The sequence below is a fragment of the Chamaea fasciata genome, unplaced genomic scaffold (genome assembly GCF_029207755.1).
Source record: "Chamaea fasciata isolate MVZ Bird 193981 ecotype frontalis unplaced genomic scaffold, bChaFas1.0.hap1 SCAF_16, whole genome shotgun sequence".
Lineage (NCBI taxonomy): Eukaryota > Metazoa > Chordata > Aves > Passeriformes > Sylviidae > Chamaea > Chamaea fasciata.
In genome coordinates this window covers 5,959,845-5,982,020 of record NW_027094101.1, presented here as the reverse complement: position 1 = coordinate 5,982,020, position 22,176 = coordinate 5,959,845, and the positions used below count along the sequence as shown (strand labels likewise).

At 57.1% G+C, this 22,176-nt stretch overlaps 2 protein-coding genes across 5 annotated transcripts in view; one reads left to right on the top strand and one right to left on the bottom strand.

Annotated features, from left to right (window-relative positions):
• MAFK (MAF bZIP transcription factor K) overlaps positions 1–8,454 on the bottom strand; it is a 14,296-nt gene extending 5,842 nt beyond the window's left edge. Inside the window, exons 1-2 of one of the 2 annotated variants that reach the window (XM_066198294.1) lie at positions 8,369–8,454; positions 216–295 (exon numbers count right to left, since the gene is read on the bottom strand). In XM_066198294.1, coding sequence (XP_066054391.1) covers positions 216–251 — 36 coding nt within the window. In that variant the 5' untranslated portion in view covers positions 252–295; positions 8,369–8,454. Of the gene's footprint in view, positions 1–215; positions 296–1,237; positions 1,328–8,368 lie in introns of those variants that run through there. The other variant, XM_066198295.1, reaches the window with a different exon arrangement.
• On the top strand, positions 6,555–22,176 carry LOC136297941 (lysosomal alpha-glucosidase-like). Of its 3 annotated transcripts, none has more exons than XM_066198291.1 (20): positions 6,555–6,708; positions 12,831–13,362; positions 13,569–13,714; positions 14,672–14,837; positions 15,332–15,428; positions 16,462–16,581; positions 16,836–16,954; positions 17,024–17,155; positions 17,933–18,043; positions 18,849–18,962; positions 19,115–19,199; positions 19,531–19,648; positions 20,000–20,133; positions 20,206–20,357; positions 20,498–20,646; positions 20,736–20,877; positions 21,050–21,148; positions 21,268–21,432; positions 21,513–21,659; positions 21,867–22,176. In XM_066198291.1, the coding sequence occupies exons 2-20, from the start codon at positions 12,841–12,843 to the stop codon at positions 21,927–21,929; spliced, it is 2,781 nt and encodes a 926-aa protein (XP_066054388.1). In that variant the 5' UTR covers positions 6,555–6,708; positions 12,831–12,840; the 3' UTR covers positions 21,930–22,176. The 3 variants fall into 3 exon arrangements, with proteins under 3 accessions (XP_066054388.1, XP_066054389.1, XP_066054390.1); XM_066198292.1 differs by lacking the exon at positions 6,555–6,708 and adding an exon at positions 11,657–11,700; XM_066198293.1 differs by lacking the exon at positions 6,555–6,708 and having other exon boundaries at positions 12,837–12,944; positions 13,097–13,362.

The window sequence follows — 22,176 nt, the reverse complement described above, 5'->3', positions numbered from 1 at the left end:
GCCTCCATGCCATCCCAGAGACTTCAGGCCTTTTTCTGGGTAATGCCAGTATTCTTCTACCCTAACTTTTCCTGTAGACAGTGGGAAATTTGTATCAGCGCCCATTTCTAAGAGTCTCTCGGAATGAAAAAGAACAGTCACGTACAACCAACATCGCACAGCTCTGCGACAGCCTCCCCAGCCACCCAGCACCACCCACTCAGCTTCTCCCCTACCTTTAATGCCTTGTTCGGTTTGGGATTAGTCGTCATAACCTGAGCACAGTCTTCCGGACAAAACTGCTCAGAAATTGCAACTGGAAAAACAAAACAAGGTTTCCAGGTTAATCTCGGAGATGAGGGCAGGAAGGTCGTACCCAGCCCCCCAAACCCACCACCACTGAAAGAAATAAGCATGCAGTTGTTTGAAGCACTGGGATGGATTCAGATATCATCTACCCTATTCAGCTAAGAGAAAGAGAAATTTACGTTGACAAGAAATTTGTGTTGCATTGCTTTTTAACACCAAGACCTCATATTTTGCTGTTAACCACGCTACAGTCCAGGAGAGAAGATAGGGCAGGGAGGAAAGGAGGACACCCACATTGATCTGTAAACAAGAGTCACACTAAGCATCACGCACCACCTTGCCATGTGCCACCCCTTCCCAAGGGGAGAATGAAGCGTGGCCTCCAAGGCCCTGTCACTGGCTCACCTCCCTCTGGAGGCATCCCAGACGCTCCAAATGGCCTATTAGGGACTGAATTAAGAGTTACCTCTGCTCATAAAAGGCACTGAAAAGCCACAAGACAACAACTCCCTTCATTCTCATTTTGATGATTATTAGCCCAGCTCAAAACTGAGCCAGCAACCCAGAGAGAAGCTGCCTGGTTTGTAACCTGCTTCCACCGCTGTCCCCACCCAAAGGAGACGCTACCAGAAAACCCCAAACAACAGAAACAAAAGCCCCTGACAACAAAGCCAGGAAGGAGTTCACCTCTCCCAACACACCAAGACTGTTGCTTCCCAACCCTCCAGCCCCAGACTGCGAGAGCAAACCTGCTGGATATTTCTAGTGACGTGGAGGCATGTCCATCGACAGCCAGCCCGTCCCCTGCCGCGACGCTGCCCTTCAGTCTCACCTTAGCCAGCGACTACACCCCTGCGACCAGCGCCTCGCAGAAAATCCACCTGCCCGCACCTCCGCCCAGCCCCTTCACCCCGTGGTGACGGCAGCACCACGGCCCGATGGTACCTACCCTGGGAGAGGCACCGGCAGCCGTGCCACCATCACAGCCTCTGCTCTGGCTCCCCAGCGGGGAGGGGGTGAGGCGCCGGTGCCCCCGACACAGGGCGGCTTCGAGGGCTGCACACCCGCGGCACCGCAGAGCGCTGCCTGTCTGGCGGGAGTCCTCTCTCTCTCCCCCCACCTTCTCCAGCCCAGCCCAAACCCTCCCCATTTCCACGTCTGCATCGTGTCACACATCCTAATCATTCATGAAAAATCCAGCCAAAGCATCCCAAGCATGATTCCCTTCTGATAGTTGCCATGGTGACCTTGGGAAAGTAGCCAACCCGGAGACAGTCACCATGGAAACAGAGAAGCCCAAAAGCAATAATGACTTCAGGTCATGTCTGTGCAAAGACATCACGAGGTCGTCGGAGAGTAAACAAACTCATTCATATCTGCAAACAGGGGTGGCGGGATTTGGGGGGTGCAAAGGTGGGGCGTGGGGACCAGTGGGAGCAGGGTGGGTGAAGGTGCTGGCTCAGCCCGTGCTGCTGTCACTTGAATTTTATCAGTCAAGGCACCTCATCATCACACGACTTACATAAAAATCAAGATGAAGAGCAGGAGGGGAAAAAAATAATCCTGTAATTGCAGAGCTGCAAGATACTATCCTAGATATTAGGGAGTGTATTTAGGCGCCTCCTCTATTTTTAAGCCCGAGACAGCACAGCTCTCCATGTCTGGAGGAGGAACAAGGACAGCCGCACAGCACACAAGCCAAGATGCTCCGTGATGAATGGACCACTTACAGCAACTGGTGTGCGCTGCATTTTCTAGAGCATCACCGAGTCCTTCCCTGCTCTCCTCCAGCACTGAGCCCCACCCCGGGCACACCTCCAGCCACAGCCCCTTGTGCCAGGACAGCAGGAGCGGGCTGAGTGGGTGGGGGGGCAAGTCCCAGCCCCCCTCAGCTACCTTGGACAGACGGGGATGTGCCCAACCTCTGCCTGCGTGCTCTTCAGAGCACGATCTCCTGCGAGCACAGGCACCTCTTCACACCCCAGCACTGCCCTTTCACCGTCCACCGCTTCCCCTCCGCACCAGGCACCGGCTGCCCACCCCTACCTCCCGGCCGGAGGCACAGACGTAGGCACCGGCAGCTGGGGGGAAGGAAAAAGCTCCTTGTCTTGGCCAGCAGGTCTCGGAGCTGAGGAGCGCAGAGGCGCTGCCAGTGCGTAGAGGAAAGGGCCGGCAGCCCCCTCCCTGCAGAGGCGCAGCCGGGCCGCAGGCAGTTGGTGCCATAGTTATGCAGTGAGTCACCAGCTGTTTACAGAGTTTGAGCGCTCACATTCCCACAGCATCAGAAACTCTTCCTTCCCTCGGCGGCATCCCCCCTCCCTCGCCGCCCCCATCCCTACAAGGGAAGGGGCGCGCTGGGCGCGCTGGCCGCTCGCCGCGCTGCGAACGCCGGAAAAGGAAAGGCAGAAAGGAGGGGGAGGCCAACGACAGCCCCGTCACACCCACCAACTGCACAAAAAGCCTTTTGATCCTCACCCAGCGCGTCTTCAAAGCGTTTTCTGCGCCAGCCGATGGAAAAACTGAACGCGGCCACTTGGCTGCGCGGAGACGGAAAGAAATGTAAAGTATCATGGAAAACAAGAGCCGAGGGGTGAGGTTGCCTCCAGTGGGGGTCAGCGTGAGGGCTCACCTGCCACCCTGAGCAACGCTCCAGCTCTGAGTGATGAAACCCTTCTGGTCACCTGTTGCTCCATGTCACCAAAGCAACAGCTCTTCACCCAGCACATTCCTCGGTGGACAGCACAGGCGCTTGGCTCAGCGTCTTCTGCTGCACACCTGTCTCCCCCCACACACCAAAGCACCCTGGATGGGCCAGCATGCCTCAGAGACAGGCTGGGATCCACCCTACTGCACCGGGGGCCATGGGCCAGAGCTGCTGCTGACACTTACTGAGGAGGTTCAAGGCACCATCAGGAACTGTGATGCCAGACCCTCTTAAAACAAGGGTGGGAGACTGTGGGCTGGCCTGACCCAAAGGGCAAGATTTCATAGAGCAAGTAGAATCACTCAAACAGGCTCAAGTCTCACACTCAGATATGAGTGCCAGGGAGAGTCTTATCTCTGCACTAGGTGAAGGCACAGGTGTGGTCTGGGCTCTGCTCGAAACCGATACAACAACACTCGCAATCCTCACCAGCAGTCCTCCAGAGCCTTGGGCTTCATCTCCTCATCTACCAAATCCTTCCCAGCAGGATTATTTGGGACTATTCAGCTACCAGCAAGAAGACACTAAAAATCAGCATGTCATCTCCCAAACTTAAAAAGCAAAACCCTGCAATGAAATCATAAAGCACTCTGCAAACAAGTCCTACCCAGCAGCGTTCCCTAAACATGCTGCACAGGGGTCTTCTGGGACCCTGCCTGCAATTTGATTATTAGAACCCTTTTAGTCTTTACCCTACTCCTGCCCTTCTTTCCTTAATTGCATTTGCTGCATCACATCTAAAATTAGGAGCTCAGCTTTTTGGAACGAGGGCCGTGCTACATCCCTGCTCTGTAAGCAGTACGACACACTTCGAACGCCACATCAATAAAGCAGCAAGTAGTATTACACCAACTGTGAGGGGAAAAAGCTTTTCCAGAGCAGCTCCACGCTCATATTTACAGCAAGTGTTTTGACTGTGGGTTACATAAAGAGCCCTTGTAATTCTGCAATAAAGTTACCCATTGACAGCCTTGCCAACGCCCTCTCCCTCTCTCAGACAGCTCCTATGCATGCTGAAGCATCCTCCCAAAAACCTGGAAGTCTCCAGCTGACATCCTAAGCCTGACAGTCTCAGCTCAGAGAATCTAGAGATCCCAGTTCCTTCGTTTTGAAAGGGAAAGTCAGCAGAAAGCCTGACTCAGGCAGAGGTAGGACAGAGCTTTCCACACAAGGCTTGCAATTAAGAAAGAAAACATGCCAGAGTGAGATTTCAGACTTTCCACGCTACAGGGCTTTCCAAGCACATTACACATTAAGGAATTACTATAAAATCACTGCCGACACCCGACAACTGCAGATGAACTTAACATTTTAAAACTCTTTCTACACTGAAAGACAGCTCCGGCCACAACATGAGTGCCTGGCAGACGGCTCTGCTGGTGTTTAGCTTCCATCCTCACACTCATACAGGAGACTGAAAACATGCAGCCCTCACCTTCTGCCAGGCCAGCGACGACTTCCCGAGGGCAGAAAAACAGCGCAAGGTTCAAGCGGCGGCGGGGATCTCTGCCATCACGTCTCAACTCGGCACCGACAGCTACGCAGGGAATACTCTACTCATTCCCAAATGCAGCCATTTAATTCCTAGGCAGCTGTTTAAATTTCTCGTTTATCCGCAAGTTGTTCCCAGCTCCAGAGCGCCAGCCAAACGGATGTGCCTACCACGGGTAACATCTGAGCTGACAGGTGAAGGCAACTACAGATGCTTAAATCCTCGTCGCCGTGCCTCTGCCGCTCGGAGGCACGACACGGATTTCCAGCACATTGCAGCATGGTAGGCAGAGCACCATCCCTCTCCCCATCATTCAAAAAGCCATTCTCCTGCTCTGACAACCTTCACACATCCTGTAAGGCAGACTGACACTTGTCACTCATTTGTAATGAGAGCGGGGAGGGACGGGCTGGTGGTGTGAATCAGAGAGTAGAGAAGCATATGCGAGGCAATATATTTGACATGAAGAGAGAGAAGACACAAGGAGGGGGTGAGTCACTGTTTACTGTTCTAGAGGAGCTCCACGCAGCCCTCGCCCAGCTGGCCAGCTTTCCATTTCCCTTATGGATCAGAACCAGCATCCAGCAGCAAAGAGGAGATTCAGGAACCTTCAGAGCACATTTGAGAGCTGCCAGGACACAGCTCTCTGAGGCGCTCTCTGGGGAAGCCTGGACACGGATCAGACAGTCTTCAGTGGTTTGGTAAACAACCTAGTCAGAAGCTGCAGAGAGCCTGTGGTTAGGGAGCAGGGATATGGAGTACCAGGCTGGTATGCCTGTGTGTCACCTCTGAAACTTCATGGAGGAGGGAGGAGACTGAAGGGGAAAGGTATGCGACAGCCAGCCCTGGTACTGACAAGCTAACAGCACTTTTTCCATCACGTGCTTGTAAAACACGGTGACAGAGATATACTGGAATTACACCTCAGCATCACCAGCCCAGAGATGCAGCTCTCCAGCTGGACAAGCTGAGCCACCAAGCAACAAATAACTTGCTCAGACGCAAAGCCAGACCCTGGGGCAGAGCTGGGATTGGGATTTCTAACTTTGCTTCTCCTGACCCCAAGTGCCAGCCATCAAGTCAGAGATCTTCACTAAGTGCTAATAATGGGACATAGTGGCATCGCTATTTGGCATCCTGCAACATTGCAAAGCAGTAGGATCCACTATGCAGCCTGTCGTCCCTCCACGCAGGAGCGCAGTGCCAGGGTAATTGCTCTCATTACCGTCTTCCCCCGGCCCTTGTGCTGATGGTCACAGAGCACTGCATCACTTGTGCTTGCTTCATGCTTGGAAGACTCTCTGCCCAAGTTTGAAGATAGCCTCAAACAATAGCTGAGACAGAAGTGGAAACTGCCTGTTCATCTCTACAGGGTGCTGAGCCTGAAACTTCCTGATAATTGAAAGTGCTAGCACCGCTCAAGTATTTCACAGCTGGATGTTTACAAAAATGATCAGCGAGCGAGCTTATCCCACAAACCCCGACTGCCGCAGGGGCCAGCGCTCCCAGCTGTCCTTTCTTCGCTTCCCAAACATCTCACACAGCTAGAGATTTTCAATACCAAGTCCTGCAGCACATTCCATGCCATTAATCATCTTCCAATGCTGATGGAAATCAGAGGGTATCAAGCTGATCTGTATTTTTCCCTTTCAGGAGGCACACAGCAGTACTGAACTCCATGCCGCAACAGATTGCTGAGACGGGTGACGGCGCAGAAATGACATAAAACATGACAAAGCACGCTGTCCTTGACAGGCAAGCAGGAAAAAAAAAAAAAAAAAAGCCAACAAATTTTTGCCTCTGGCTCAGAAACAGTTGTGAAGCAAGGCAAGAACCTAGCGTAATACAGCCGGGAACACTGAAAAGGGCTCAAAGCCCTGTCAAGCTCAGAGCCCGCAGGAACGGGCAGGGTGTCCTGACGGCGAGAGTCACCGTGTGCCCAACCTTGCGGCAAGCGCCCCGTCGCTGCTCGCCGCCGGCCCCAGGTCCGGCAGCGCGGCCGGGCGGGAGCCGAGTGAACTCCGGGGCCGCGCAGCCCTGCGCGCTGCCATTGGGCGGCCGCGGCGTCCATCAGCCCGAGGAAGTGACTGCACGAGGAAGGCTTGAGGAAGGGCTCTCCGCAGGCGGCACCGCGGACACACACGGAAGGACGGGGGGGAGAAAAAGCGGAGGGACCTCGCGCTCCTTTCGTCAGTGAGGAAAAAAAAAAAAAAAAAAGCACCAGGTAAACTCGTACGCTGCTAAAACCCCACTGACAGCACCCCACGGCACACGACGGGCTGGGCTGGGGCGCAGGGCTGCGTCCGCCACAGGGCTTACAAAAACTGAAAGTGCAAGAAAAAGGCGTGCGGCTTTTCAGGGAAACGCTTAGCTCTCACTGGCTCCCTCCACCTTCCGCACTCCCAGCTCAGCTTTTAGGCACGCTGGCAAAGGAGGGGGCGGCCAGGTGAAAGCGAAAATGGAGGCCTTTCCCTTTTCTGTAACAACTTTGCCCAAAGGGGGCTCGTTCCTAATTTGAGACCTCATGGCCTGCTTTCAGCAGAATCTGTAAAATAAAACCTCCACGGAGGAACCCACGAGGGAGGGGAGCGGGCTCTCAGCCCGAGGTAGAGGAGGAGGAGGAGGAAGGAAACAGACCCTGACACACTGTGAGAGTTTGAAGATCTCAGTTCCCGTCGCTCGTGGCATGGATCTTTCCCCACCTTATGCCGCTGCCGTCACAGGGAGGCTGAAGAGGTTCCCCCCACCCACCTCCTCACTTCTGATTAAATCCCCAAACCGTCCCGCACCCACCAGACAGTCACGCGGCAGTGCCCGCTCCCGGAATGTCACCGTCCCCTTTCCTCCCACTGCCAGTCCCTGGGCGGCCCCAGAGCACCCCGTTTCCAGGGCGGCCCCATGCACACACGCATCCCTCCCTCCCCCCATAGGCTCCGGGACCAGCCCGAACACACCACGCACCTCTCTCTCTTTCGACCCAACCAGCAGCTGTGCTCAGCAGAGATAAGCCCCCCACCCGCCGCAGCCCTGACCCCCAGCCCATCCGACGGGCAGCGACGCGCCCGCCTGGCATTTCCCGCTGGCGGCTGCTCCTGCCCGATAACCCGGGGCGGACAGCGGATCACGAAGCCGCCACCACGCCCGGCCACCGCCGCGGCCACGCTGCCCGGCCCCGGCTGCGCCCCGGCTCCCTCCGTACTACAAAAGCTGCTATTTTTAGTCGGCGGAGCGCGCGGCGTCACAACAGGTTTCCTCACATGTATTTTAAGAGCCATTCAAAGGCAGAGACAGCCAGCGCGCTCATCCTCGGGGGGAAGAAAAATAACAACAAGAGACAGGGAAAGCATCACCCCGGCAAACACCCAGGGGACCCCCAGCCCCACGTCCCCGACAGTGAGGTGGTGCTGCCGGCCCCGTCCCACGGGGGCTGAGCGCTGCCGGCTCCGCACTGGTGCGAGGTGACAGGGAATATGTGGCGGCGGGGCCGTCGCGCCCCCGCCCCCCCGGGGGCTTCGGGGGCCGCTCGGCGGGGGCGGGCGGCGCTCCCCGAGCCCCCTCCCGCTCCCCCACGGCGGGGCCGCCGCCGCCCGCCCCTCGTCCCCCGCCGGGCCCCCACGTGCGCGCCCGGCCCGGCCCGGCCCGGTGCGAGGGGCGGCGGCACCACGTGCCCGGCGCGGTGGTGACTCAGCACTTTTACCTCCGCCGCCCCGCCCGCCCGCGCCCAACCGGACCCGACCGGACCGAGCGGGACCCGGGCCGGACCCGGGCCGAGCCGCCCCCTTCCCCCGCGATCCAGCGGCATCGCGCGGCCACCCCCCCTTTCCCTGCTCCGACCCACCCCCCCGCCCCCGCCCCCTCCGCGCCGCGCCCGGGCGGCTCCTCACCTGCGTGCCGGCGGGAGCGCCCCGTGGCGGGGGCGACGGCGGGGGCGGCGGGGGCGCGGGGGCGGCGGCGGGGGCGCTGCGCGGCTCCCTCCTCCCTCCCTGCCAGCGAGTCCCGCGGACAACAACAAGCGCGGGGCGGCCGCCTCCCCCCCGCCGCGCCGCCGACCAACCAGCGCCCCCGCCGCTTCCGGCATGGCGCGTCACCGCGCGCGTCACCGCCCGGCCCGCCCCGCCCGCCGCGTCACCGCCCGGGACCGCCCGCGCGGTTCATTCATGGGGAAGGGCGCGGGACGGGCGGGGCGCCGCTGCCGGCACGTAGTCGCCCCCCTTCGTGCTCGTCCCCGTCCTTATTCTCGCCCTGATGCTCAACCCTCCTTCATGTTCCTTCCCATCCTCACCCTGGTCCTCGTTCCTCTTTTATGTCGCCTTCATCCCCATCCTCGTCCCTGTCTCCTCTACACCACGCCCCGTGTGCCCCCGCCCCGCTGCGGAGCTGACCCCTCTCCGACAGCTCCCCACCACCCGGATCAGTTCCGATGGAGGGGGCACAGCGTGGCCGGGGGTTGTGCGCGCTCACACGACGGGTGCGTTTTATAGAATCGTAGAATGTCTGGTTAGGGAGGGACCTTAAAGCTCATCCCGTTTCAGCCCCTCTGCGATGGGCAGGGACACCTTCCACTAGACGAGGTTGTTCCCAACCCCATCTAAACCGGCCTTGAACACCCCCAGGGATGTGGAATCCACAGCTTCTCTGTGCAACCGCTGCCAGTGCCTTGCCACCCTCATGGAAAAGATTTCTTCCTGCCGTCTAATCTAAACCTGCTCTTTGTCAGTTTAAAGTCATTACCCCTTGTCCTGTCACCACATGCCCCAGTCAGAAGTCCCTTTTAAGCTTTCTTGCAGGCTCCTTTCAGACAGGGAAAGTTAGCAATAAGGTCTCCCTGAAGCCTTCTCTTGTCCAGGCTGAGCAATCCAAATTCTCTCCTCCTTTCCTCATAGGAGAGGTGCTCCATCCCTGTAATCAATTTGGTGGCCTCCCCTAGACTCACTCCAACTGCTCCATGTCCTTCCTGTGGTGGGGACCCCAGAGCTGGACACAGCACTGCAGTTGGGGTCTCATCAGAGCAGAGCAGAGGGGTAGAATCACTTTCCTTGACCTGCTGGCCCACTCTGCCTTTGGTGCAGCCTAGGACACGGTTGGCTTTCTAGGCTGGAAGTGCTTTGTTGGCTCATATCCAGCCTCTCATTCACCAGCACCCCCAAGTCTTTGGAAGGGTTGCTCTTGATCTGTTCATCCTGCAGTCTGGATTGATACCAGGAGTTACCCTGACCCAGCTGCAGCACCAACACTTGGCACTGTTGCAGGGCAAACGATGGTGGGGAAACATGTCCTGGGCATCCCAAGGCTCTTGGGAGGACTCTCTTGTTCCCTGGGCTCCTGGAGGTGGCCACTGACCAGCCTTGTCCTCCTCCACGAGCTGTGGACCAGCCTTTGCCCAGCACTGCCTGTCCTGCAGCCCCATGAGCATTACAACGGGGCCGAATCCTGACCAGGGGTGGATCCTCAACCCAATCTTTGCCCTTTTCTCGTGCAGTTATGTGAGCTGCTAAGCACAGCACCCTGACCCCAATGGTGTGAGCAGCATTTCAGACCCTGGGGGCATCCAACCATGATGATAATGCATCAAAAATATAATAATGCAGGCAGTTGTCTAAACCAAACTGCCTCCATCTCAGCTGGGCTTGTTTTGATTTCTTTGTGTCCATAACAATGTTGGAAAGTCTGTGTTAGCCCCCATACAACTTGTGCTTTCCAGCCTTGGAGCCAAATATTGACCCCTCCAGCCTTGGGACCAAATATTACAGCTCTAAGAGCCATAACTGAGGTCGCAAGATCCCATCTTTCCCCGCTCCCTTTGAACAACACGAGCTGCAAAACACAGGGAGCCTCATACCTGGCACAGCCCCATGGATCTGGGCAGCCAGAGCAAGGTTTAGGTGAATGCACTTCCCTGACGTTAAGAAATCCCTGCTTATTATTGGAACTGAGCTCTCAGGTGGTGGCATGAAGCTGCTGCCCAGTGTAGCTGTAACAGTTTTGGCCTTCACCTCTCCCAGATTTGCAGGAACCGGTTGAAATCCTGCACTGGGTGCTGGGACAGGGTGAGATAAGGGTGAGAAGGCAGATTTCAGCCATCACTGTGGTGTTCACTCATGCCTCTGAGGTTTGTCTCCAGGTCTCCTTTCCATCCAGGAAGGTTCTAGTGGCTCAGAGAGCAAAGACAAGCAAGGAGAGGGATGCTGGTTGTGGAAGCCTTTGGGGCCACTAATGTCCCCAACTGCGTCTGTGCTCTCTCTGAGTGGTGATAACCAAGAGTGGCCAGAGCCATCCTAAATCATCCAGGGTTTATCCCTGAGACATCCATGAGATGGGGGTCCTCAAGGGCAGGAGGGATGGGCTGGCTGCATTCTGGATGGGGGTTACACCCTCTGTGGTGACAGCCCCACACATGGGACTCACCAGAAGTGAGGTATTTCCCCTTGTTTTTGCAACAACATGGGGTTTGACAGATCACATATGGCAGGACGGGGGTAGCTGTGTCACCTGAAATTCTGTTTCTGGGTGAATTGCCCTGTTCACAACAGGTTACTTTTCATTTTCATTTTCTGGGGGAAGTACCTCAGCTCCAAAGGTCTGTTTTCATTCACTGCTGAACTTTAGACTGCAGTGGCCTTCAACAGTAAACAAGGAGCAGCTCTCCAGTCCCTTGGAAAGTGGGAAAGCCTGTGCAGTACACACACTTGTTAAGCAAATGAAGAGGAGTGCATGGGACTTCTGGTGAAACTTGGATGGAAAGAGGACGTTGCTCTGGGATGTGTGGGGTTTTGTGAGTCTGGCCCACCTGCTGTGTGCTCAAAACACACTCAGCATGACGATTCCCTGAAGCCACTATCCCCCTGAGCAGGGATAAAGTGCTCTCACCCTACAAGGGGGCACAGAAGCGTTCATTCTCTGGATTTTAACACCCTACATTGCATCGGCTGGGAAGAAACCTAAAAAGCCGCCCGCTGATCTCCCCATACTCTCCCCTCTTGAACAGCACCGCGCTGTTAGACACAAATATTAAAAATAAAACCAAAAAAGCGCACAACGCGGAGGAGCGAGGGGAGGAGGGGCGTGTAGGGATGCGCTGCTACTAGAGAGGCGCGGTAGGAGCCGGTCGAGCGGCTCGTCGGGTGTTTACGGTGGAGCTGCAGCGCCGGGAGCGCTGCCCGCCCGCTGCCCGCTGCCCGCCCGCCGCCCGCAGCCACAATGTCAAGAGGAGACACGTGTATGTAAGCGCCGGCACGGCCGGAGCGGGGCCCGCAGGCGGGCAGGGGCTCCCGGGGCGCGCCGCTCCCCGTGCCCGCCCGGGGACGCCGCGGCTGTGTGTGCCCCCCCGCCCCGCAGTGCCGCCGCTGCGGGCCGGCCGGGCACAAACCCCGGTGGCGTGCGGAGGTCCCCGCGGTTCGGAGCCACCCGCGCCTGGGGAAAGCGGCGGGAGGTTGCATAAGGCGGAGGCGCTGCCGCTCCGGGAGGTTCGCGGCCAGGCCCCGGCGGGTTGAGCCGTCGTGGTGGCCCGAGCTGGGGGAGCGCTGCCGGGGAATCAACCTGTTTGGGGGGGGGGGGGGGGTGGAACCGTTTTCTGAGCCTTTGCAAGAGAGCAGGGGTGAGGGGAGCAGGGTCTGAGTGAGAGTGAGATGGAGACAAGAAAGTTGTGTCTCTTTTTTAAGATGCTGAGATTGCTCTCTGCGAACTTAACAGGAGCATGGGGGTCTCCTTCGCTTAGAGTCCGGGAGGTGTTTGCCTGAGAGGTTGTCAGAATCAGCCTTTATCAGTGGAAAGCAAGGACTAATGGCATATTCCCAGCCATCCCTTGCCCAGCCCTCCTCGGGTCTAAAACCTCTGAGTCAGGGCTTTGGACGATGATGACAGAGGATGCTCAAAGAGGATGCTCAGAGCAGAAGACTGCTCAGAGCAGAGAATGCTCCACACCTCGGAGCTGCAGCTCTCAGCATCGCAGCTCTGTTCCCACAGGAAGAGCAGGCTTGGTTTTGCTTGCACCTTCCAGAAATACTGCAGCCCATTAAGGCAGACTCGGGAAAAACTCCTTGAGGGGCCCCTCTGCCACCTCCCAAAAGGAAATGGTGCTTTGTCCCTTGGGATTGGTGGACAGTCAGGTGTCAGTGTCTCCCTGCACTTAGCAGGGTCAGGACCACCTGACCTGGGCAAAGCCTTTCTTTGCCAAGTTTGCCAGGTGTATCTTGGCTGAAGGTGCAGATGTGATGCTGCAGGGTGCTGAGGTGGGGCAGGCTCTGCCCAAACCACAGGCATCAGGAGAGGGGAAACTGTCCTTGAGGCCTGGGCGAGCTCTCCCTCTCTGTCTCCTTCACACCTGCCACCCTCTCCTCTTCCATCCAGCACCAGGACAATGAAGTCATACCAGAAGCTGACTTCAACACAGCCAGCAGCATGCCAGGTGGAAGAGGAAGGGGCTGCCCCAACGCCCTCTGGCCATGGGAAGCTGGCCCCGTGGTGGGTGGGCAGCGGGCTGCTGGTGGCCGCTGTTCTGCTGAGCACCATCACTGTCTGGGTGCTGCGGCAGGTATCGGGGGGCTGGCTTGGACCCATGCCACCCCCAAAATGTCTCCTGGTACCTGAGAGCCATCGCTTTGACTGCTACCCAGAGCGACGTGTGGTGGTGACCCAGGAGCTCTGTGAAAGCCGAGGGTGCTGCTTCATCCAGAGTCCCCCGTCAGCAGAGGGCAAGCAGGGGGTACCCTGGTGCTTCTATCCCCCTGACTTCCCCAGCTACACCCTGGAGAGCCTCAACCAGACAGCGCTGGGCATGGTGGGGTTGCTGGTGCGAAGGGAGAAGGCCTATTACCCTCAGGACATCGAGAAGCTGAGGCTGGATGTGGAGTTTGAGACGGACACACGGCTGCACATCAAGGTGAGCTTCCTGCTCGCTGCCCTCAAGAGCCTGTGACTGTGCTCCTCAACCCTTGCACCTGCCATCCCATAGGTGACCATCCCTTACTCGGACCAAGTCTGGAGTCTGCTGTGCTCCAGGCATGGCTGTGTGGGCCCAGTGAGCATCTCCAGCCCTTTGCCCTCTTACTTTGTTGGTCTTTAAAGTGCTTTTTCTCCCTTTTGCAGATAACAGATGCAACCAACCCACGCTATGAGGTTCCCCTTGATGTTCCCCGAGTGACAAAGAGAGCAGAAAACCCCGTCTACAGTCTGAACTTCTCCTGGAACCCTTTTGGGGTGCTGCTGCAGCGCAAGGCAACAGGGACAGTGCTGTAAGAACCCACCTCTTGCTCACACTGTGGCAGGTGGAGAGCAGCTTATCCCACCCTAGGCAGGCTCCAGCATGCTTCCCAGAGGTTTTTGATTAGGAAAACCTATGCTGTGAGATATCCACCCAATTGTTACTCTTTGTCTTGCATCTTTTGAGCAGTGCTCACATGGGGATGTGGCAGCAGGTGGCTTCCTGGCCCCAAGGACAGGCCACATGCTTGCTCTGGCCGTGGCAGAGCTTTGTGGGACCAGCATCTCTCCAAAAATTTCCCACTGCTCTGATTCCTCCCAGGGTCCTACAGAAGCCAAACATTGTGTAGATCTCAGCACATCACCAATAAATGATCTGGTGGCTCAGGAAAAATGCCAAAGAACAGTTGTGGCTGTGCCCTCTCCTTGCTTTTGGGTTTCCCTGGCTATTCAAGCTATAGGGATACCCACAGCTCCAGACTTTTTGTGGGTAAGAAATGCAGGTGACTTAGCTGTACAGCTTCTGTCACCTCCACAGCTTTGCCCACACTAAGTTGGTGGTGAGCACCAACAGCTGCACAATGTCTGGCCTGGGTATTTTGGGATCCCATCCTTTCCTCCTTCCCATTTGCTGGTGGCTGTGGTCCATCCTGTACTTGCGAGCTGCTTATCAGTGACAGCAGGCTGAGAAACTCCATGGCCATATCACCTCACTGGTTAATAATAACCTGGGTGGAAACTTCTGGTGTCAAAGGGAAGGCTGTGCTGCTCTGGGTCAGGCTGGCTTGGGCTATGCCTTGTGTCCAGCCAGACCTGAATTTGCTCGGGGGCCCAAGGTGCTGGGGCTGGATGCAGGGTGGGATGTGCTGCTAGACTGACCATTGAGATGCTTTGAGAGGGAAGAGATCAGTTATTGATGGGTATATGGATCATAATGAGTCCCAGAACTCTCTCTTGACCCTCTCTCTTTCTTGGTGTCACCCTGGCAGGCTAAACACCACCGTGGCCCCCTTGATCTTTGCTGACCAGTTTCTCCAGATATCCACATCACTCCCATCCAAGTTTCTCTATGGGCTGGGGGAGCACCGTGGCAGCCTTGTGCACAGCCTGGACTGGAACACTCTCACACTGTGGGCCCGTGACGTCTCTCCCACGGTACATCTGCCCTCTCCCCCCAGGGGTGCAGAGGGTGAGGGCAGGAGGGCTGCTCTCCTGCGCTTTGGACAAACCCTGGGAAAGCATGGCAGGGGTGGGCAGCAGCACTGGGAGAGGCTGGGGATGGTTGAGGCTGATGAGCAGGTATGTGCCGGGGAGGATTTCAGAGCAATTGCAAAATGCTCTTGGCACTCCAAGGGCACTGGGTGTTTCCGCTCCACCCTGCTCCTCGTGCAATGTGTTGTGGTGAGGCAGGAGGTTCCCCCTCACCCAGCCCAGCTCAGTAGCAGCCCCTGAGCTGGAGGAAGAAGCATCTCCCATGGCCTTAAGCTCCAAACCTATCCTCATTCCTTGCCTTATGCTCCAGAGGAGTGACAGATGCCTGGTTAGGTGGTGGCAGTATATGCAGCACAGGGTCATTTATTCACCTTCAGTGACATGGGGCTCTCCTGCTTTGCCCTCTTTGCTTTCTTATCAAGCACCTCTCCTTGCAGGAATCATTCAACCTGTATGGAGCCCACCCCTTCTACCTGCTGATGGAGGAGGGCGGAAATGCTCATGGTGTTTTCCTACTCAACAGCAACGCCATGGGTAGGTGTCCAGGGGATCCCAGACCAGCTTGTCCATGGTGGAGGACCTGGCAGATTGGGACAGATGGGAGCTGCTGGAGTGGCCAGTTTGGGAACTTGGGGTGAGAGGAAGCCATAAAAGTGAAAGATGTGGTTTGATAGCTCCGTTATTGAGCGCAGCCATCTGTTTCCTGGCTACGGCGAGGCTCTTTAGCAACTGCCGAGCAGTTTAACCACACGCCCAGCTGCCGAGTTGCCATCAGGAGTGCAGATCCCTTGCCTGCAGGTCCATGCCCACTCCCCCTCCACCAAAATGCCCGTGCCCCCAGGCCCGGCAGCGAGGCACGGCTGGGGCACAGCCGGGGATGCCATCTGTCACCTGTGCTCTTCCCAGCTGTGCTGCGCCAGCTGCGGCCGTGGCATCTGCCCGTGTGTGCTGTGATAACACAGCAGCTCCTGCGGGCCCCTGCCATGTCAGGGGCGGCACCAGGACCACCTGTCCCTCCCAGCAGCTCCCTCTTGCAGCCAGCTGGGATGATGCTGCTCACACCTGGGCTCTGGCAGCTCCAGCTGTGCTCAGCTCTGTTGCTGTGATGCTGCTGAGGAGGAGCTCCTGTGAGATGCAGCCACCTGAGCTGAGGTGCAAAAGCTCCTCCGTGTGAAGAGCCGTTCCCAAGAAAGGCCTGGCTCCCTTGTGCTTGCTTGTACAAGTAGCTCTGGATTCACTTAGGAGGGGATTTTAGGGGATGACATGAAGGAAAGCACTGCACTTAAGTGCTTTGTCTTGGTCCAGCAGTGGAGGCTGGCACAGATTTGAGCTTAAAGAACAGATTTTCAAGATAGCATAAACCCATGATCTCTCTGGGCTATGATGATTTAAGCTTTCAGACATCCATTTACCATCTGCTGAGTTCAGGTCAGGGATTCCTCTACTCCCCTGAGCATTGCCTGTATTGCTGCCTGGGCTCCATCATAGGGGCTGAGGTCTGGGGGTTGCTCCCCAGTTGTCACTACCTTTTTCTCTTCTCTTTCCCTTTCTACCTTCCTTCTCTAAGAGGTGGCTCTGCAGCCTGCTCCAGCCCTGACCTGGAGGACCATTGGGGGTGTGCTGGATTTTTACATCTTCCTGGGACCCGATCCCCACATGGTCATCCAGCAGTACCAGCAGGTGATTGGTAAGTGCCCACACCCCAAAACAGCTATGTGCAGGCACCTTCTCCATGCCCACATCCCTGTCTCAGCCCAGCTTCACCACCATCCCCAACCCTCTCAGCTGGGGAGAGATCAGCATCCCCCAGCCGTCCCATCCCCAACCCTTCCAGCACATTGTGGTCAGTGATCACCTTTTATCCTCCTTCTCCCCTTACCGTCCCATCCTTTTGAGAGGTTGCAGTCATCTTGGGAAACCCCACCCAACCTCCCACTGCAGGTTTCCCAGCCATGCCACCCATCTGGGCTCTTGGCTTCCACCTGTGCCGCTGGGGCTACGGATCCAGCAACGAGACGTGGCAGACCGTGAGAGCCATGAGGAACTACCAGATCCCCCAGGTAACCCCCCAGGCCTGTGGGGCAGGGGGTCCAGTCTCCATCACCCGTTCCTGAGCCTCTTTCCTGCAGGATGCGCAGTGGAATGACATCGATTACATGGATGGGTACCGGGACTTCACCTTGGATTCCCAGAAGTTTGCCTCCCTCCCCTCCCTGGTGGAAGACCTCCACAAACACGGGCAGCGCTACGTTATGATCTTGGTATTCCCCCTCCTCTCCCACTGTCTTTGCCAGCTGTCTTTGCTGCAGGGATGTCAGACGAGGGCATAATGGATGTTTCTGGTCCCAGCTGGTCAGTCCTGGCCCTGGGGATTTTTGTAGGAGGCCAGTTCCCAGTGCTGGTCAGGCAGCTGTAAACTGTGACTGGAAATCCCCCTAATGCAGGGACCTTGGAGACATGGCCAGGTTCTTGTGCTGTGCTCCTGTCTCTCTGCGCGTACAAGGATGGCCCTGACCCCTGTGAGAGGCGAATGGAGGAGCTGTGGGTCAGGCAGTTTAACTTGTGGTTGCACAGCTCAGGTGCCCTCACATCCCCACAAGTGCTGGGATCTTGTGGCCCGGCTGTGATGTCCCTTCTTCCCTCTGCAAGGAGTGGGGGCATGGGTTCTGCTTGCTGGAGGCAGTGGGGACCAGCAGGTCCTTGCAGGGGAAAGTTGAATTTCTTCCTCATTGAACTCTCCGTAGTAACCTAAGCCTGTCCATGACCTGACATTTCTTGCATAAGAGCAAGATTTCTTGTATTTGTCCCCCACTCCCCAAAACACCATAATGGGTCCTGGAGACTTGCAGAAGTGGCATTTTAGAAAACATGCCTGGAAGTGTTGAAGCAAGTTTCTCTTCCCCTTGGGGGGAAACAGCCACAGTGTGTGGGCTCTGGCTGACCCTGTCTGGGTTCTTTTCTGTGAATCACATGGGTCTGGCTGTGGGAAGGAGCTGTGGTCTGCCTGGAATGGCCCTAACCCTCTGCTCCATCCCCAGGATCCTGGCATCAGCAGCACAAGCCCTCGTGGCTCCTACTGGCCTTTTGATGAAGGCTTGAGACGGGGCTTGTTCCTCAACACCACCCAAGGGCAGCCACTCATCGGGCAGGTGAGGAGCTCCAGGGAGAAATCCCAGCCCAGTGGGGTGTGCAATACCAGGGCTGGGATTTCATCACAAGAGGGGGAAAGCCAAGTGGCCGAGGGACTTCTCCAGGATAATTGCCGGAGTCTGGCTCAGCCCTTGTCTTCCTCATGTGTCACCTCCTGGTGTCTTCACCAGCCCCTGCTCAGCAGAAGAGCCTGTGGGAGTCATATGAGCTTAACAGAGTCAGCAGTGCTGCCTGAGGCTGGTCATCTGATTTCTCTCCCTTCCTGTTTCTGGGGTGAGGAGAGGTTGTCTGTGATAGACAGTGTGCCTCCAGACCTGCTCTGCAGCTGTTCCCTCCCACTCTGACCCCCCTGGCTGTTTTCTCCCACCTGCTCTTTCTCACCATCTCCAAGGAGGGGGCTTTTGATGTAGTCTGAAAACATGGGGGAAAACGAATTGGGTAAAATTCCTGGAATGAGGCAAAGAACAGAGAAATCATGGCTTTTCCCTGACATGTTCTTGGTGAGGTGGTATCAGGCCTTGTGCAAGTGGGGGCAGAGCAGCTGCTCCCGTCACCTGCCACTGCCCACGGACTGTGGGGACTCCTCAGCACCTGGTACTCCCGGTACCATGGAGCGAGGAGAGATGCTGTGTGTGTGTGTGTAGCACCCAGGAACTCAAAGCACTGGCTGGGTTTATCTTCTGTCTCACTGTCTGTTTCACCGCCCATTAAAATCCCCAGAGTGCTGTGGGTACCCTGTTCACCATGGTGGCTCCTCAGAAATCACCTGCTTGCTGAACCCGTGGATTTGTGGTGTCCCCACAGGTATGGCCTGGTTTCACTGCCTTTGCAGACTTCTCCAACCCAGACACACACCAGTGGTGGCTGGAGAACCTGCAGCACTTCTATGCCCACGTGCCCTTTGACGGCCTCTGGATCGTAAGTCCCTCCTTGCCCATGGGTTGCCCCCTGCCAGCATCTCAGCTGATGCCTGGTGTGTGTCCTGGCGGACTCTCCCTGCAGCTTTTCCAAGTCTACCACTAATCCCAAAAACACACACCTGAAATTACTGCTTAATTTTCTCTGCTTAGGACATGAATGAGCCATCCAACTTCATGGATGGGTCTGAAGATGGCTGCCCCCCAGGAGAGTTTGACAGCCCACCCTACACTCCAGGTAAAGAGGGAGATGAGATACAAGGCTGTGCTTTGAGATCACTGCCAAGTGAGTGTGGTGGAGGAAGACCATTTCTAAGAGACGTTGTGTCTCTTTTACACCCTGAATGCCTCCATCCCTACCTTCATGTGCCAGTATCCATGTCTAAGCCATGCACACTTGTTACAGCCATGTCAGGGTGCAGCATGGGGCCATCTGTGTGAGCTTTTGGCACTGAGTTGGCAGTGACAGCTGGCTGTGGGAGGGCTGACCCAGAGCCAGCAAGTGTGGGGAGTCCATATCCCCTGCACCCCACCACCACCGGGTCCAACTGGGCTCTCCCTCCTGGCAGCCGTGCTGGGCGATTCCCTCTCTGCAAAGACAGTCTGTGCCTCAGCAAAGCAGAAAGTCTCGGTGCACTACAACCTCCACAACCTCTATGGGCTGATGGAAGCCAAAGCCACAGCAAGGTACCTGAGCATCCCACTTCCTGAGAGCCTGGGGATAGGTTGGGATAAAATCGTTCTCAGAGCTGAGTAGGAAAGGGATGGGAATTTGAGTGCGATCTGAGAAGGGGGGAAGCTCTGACTGCTCACAGCCTCTGGGATGGGAATAACCCAGGAGAAGAGGGGAGCTGACACTGCTCTGAGAGGAATGGGTGAATGAGACTGGTCCTGCTGGAAGCCTTTGCCATACTGCCTGGGCTGACTCCCCACCCCTCTGCCAGGGGGCTGGAATTTTCCCTCAGCTGTTGTGGCATAAGGGAAACACCGGGCGGGCTGCTCCTACCTTCTGCCGCCAGCTCTCCTGTTGTTTTCCAGCGCCTTGATCAAGATCCGGGGGAAGCGCCCCTTCATCATCTCCCGCTCCACCTTCCCCAGCCAGGGCCGGTACTCAGGGCACTGGTTGGGTGACAACCGGAGCCAGTGGAAGGACATGTGTTACTCAATTCCAGGTGGGTGGTGAGCTTTCAGCTTGTTTGGAGATGTCTCCGAAACTGTGCCCTGTTGACTGTCCCTTCCCTCAGGGCTGCTGAGCTTCAGCCTCTTTGGCATCCCCCTGGTCGGGGCAGACATCTGCGGCTTCTCGGGCAGCACCTCGGAGGAGCTGTGCACCCGCTGGATGCAGCTCGGTGCCTTCTATCCCTTCGCTCGCAACCACAACACCCAGAACGAGAAGGTCGAGGGCAGTGTGCCCAGTGGGAGGCATCCTAGGGGTGGGATGCAGGATGTGGGATGCAGGATATGGGATGTGGAATGGGGGATGCAGGAGGTGGGGTTGCGGGTGAGACAGCTGCTGACTGCCCACGTCTTCCCCAGGCCCAGGACCCAACAGCGTTCAGCCCCGCAGCCAGGACAGCCATGAAGGACGTGCTGCTGACCCGCTATTCCCTCCTGCCCTTCCTCTACACCCTTTTCCACCGTGCCCACCTGCAAGGGGACACCGTTGCCCGGCCCTTGTTCTTTGAGTAAGGCCATCCCCAGTGGGAGCTGGGGAGATGCTTGGGCTGAATCACGGAGAAGCGGCCGATCGAGCGCTGTCTCCATCCCGCCACAGGTTCCCTCAGGATGTGGCCACCTGGGAGCTGGACAGGCAGTTCCTGTGGGGCCGGAGCCTGCTGGTGACACCAGTGCTGGAGCCCGGGGTGGACTCAGTCACAGGTTATGTCCCCCAAGGCACGTGGTACGACTTCTACACGGTGAGGAGCATCATGGCATTTGGCTGGGGGCTGGGTGATCCCTGCTTGACCCTCTCGGGGCTGTGGGTGGGAAGCCCTGGCTGAGCCCAGTGAGCCCTAATGGAGGGAGGGTTGGGGATGGCTGCTCTGCAGATCTGATCCCTCACACCCATGTCACTTCCTCCCTGCCCAGGGTTCCTCAGTGAACAGCAGTGGGGAGATGTTGAAGATGTCAGCCCCTCTGGAGCACCTCAACCTGCACATCCGGGAAGGTTCCATCCTGCCCACCCAGGTGAGTGCCCACCCATCACCTGTGGTGCTGTCCACAGCGTGTGTCCCCCAGCAACTCAACTCCTGGACCCCCATCCCCAGTGGTCATGACCCTACAGGACACATGTGCTTGAACCCCAGAAACCAGGAACCACCACAGAGGTGACCCGGGCGAATACCCTGCGTCTCATCGTGGCCTTGTCCTCAAATGCCACTGCCTGGGGTGACCTTTTCTGGGATGATGGCGAGAGCCTGGACACCTTTGAGAAGGGCAACTACTCCTATGTGATGTTCAATGTCACGCAGGTGGGATGTGGTGGGGAGGGCAGAAGTGGGGGGTCCTATGTTACCTGGTCACCTTGAGCTCATACTGTCCCCTCCTACAGAACATCTTCACCTCCACCGTCCTCCATGCCAGCACTGAGGCCACCAAGGTCACCATTGGCACACTGAGTGTCTTTGGCGTGCAGAAGCCACCCAGCAAGGTCCTCTTGAATGGCCAGGAGAAGGCCTTTTCCTACCTGGACAACCAGGTATGGCCCCATTTCAGAGTGCCCTTTGCTGGGTGGGGGTCCCCATCCTGAGGGTCTTCACCTCTCCTCCTCCAGGGTCACAGTGTGCCCAAAGAGGGGTGTGAGGACTCTGTGTGGCTCTTGTGCCATGCCAGGATTTAGGAGAAAGCATTCTCTGCTTCCCCCCCGTCAAGGCTGTATCCCAAAATGTCTCCTCTCTCCCCACAGGTTCTCACCGTGAGTGACCTTGGCATGAGCCTCAGCCAGGGCTTCTCCCTGCAGTGGCTGTGAGCAGGGGGCCCTGGGGTCACCCTCACCTCGCCAGGACACCCACCTGGGAGGTGCTCAATGCTCCAGCCCCTGAAGCCGGGATGCTGCCATGGATGGGGCATCAGGGACTGTCACCTGCTGCTGCTCGTCCCCCTTCAGCACAGCTGGGGACAGGGGGTGTGGGATGGGGGCTTGGCTGCTGGGTGCCCCCTGCATGGTCCTGGGTGGGTGGTGTGGGTACCCATGGTTCCTGCTGCAATAAAGGCAT

Coding starts and splice junctions, on each gene's coding strand:
- LOC136297941 (XM_066198291.1), top strand. CDS start 12,841: ATGAAGTCATACCAGAAGCTGACTTCAACACAGCCAGCAGCATGCCAG. Junction 13,715..14,671: donor AAGGCAACAGGGACAGTGCT/GTAAGAACCCAC, acceptor TCACCCTGGCAG/GCTAAACACCACCGTGGCCC. Junction 20,358..20,497: donor ACAACACCCAGAACGAGAAG/GTCGAGGGCAGT, acceptor CGTCTTCCCCAG/GCCCAGGACCCAACAGCGTT.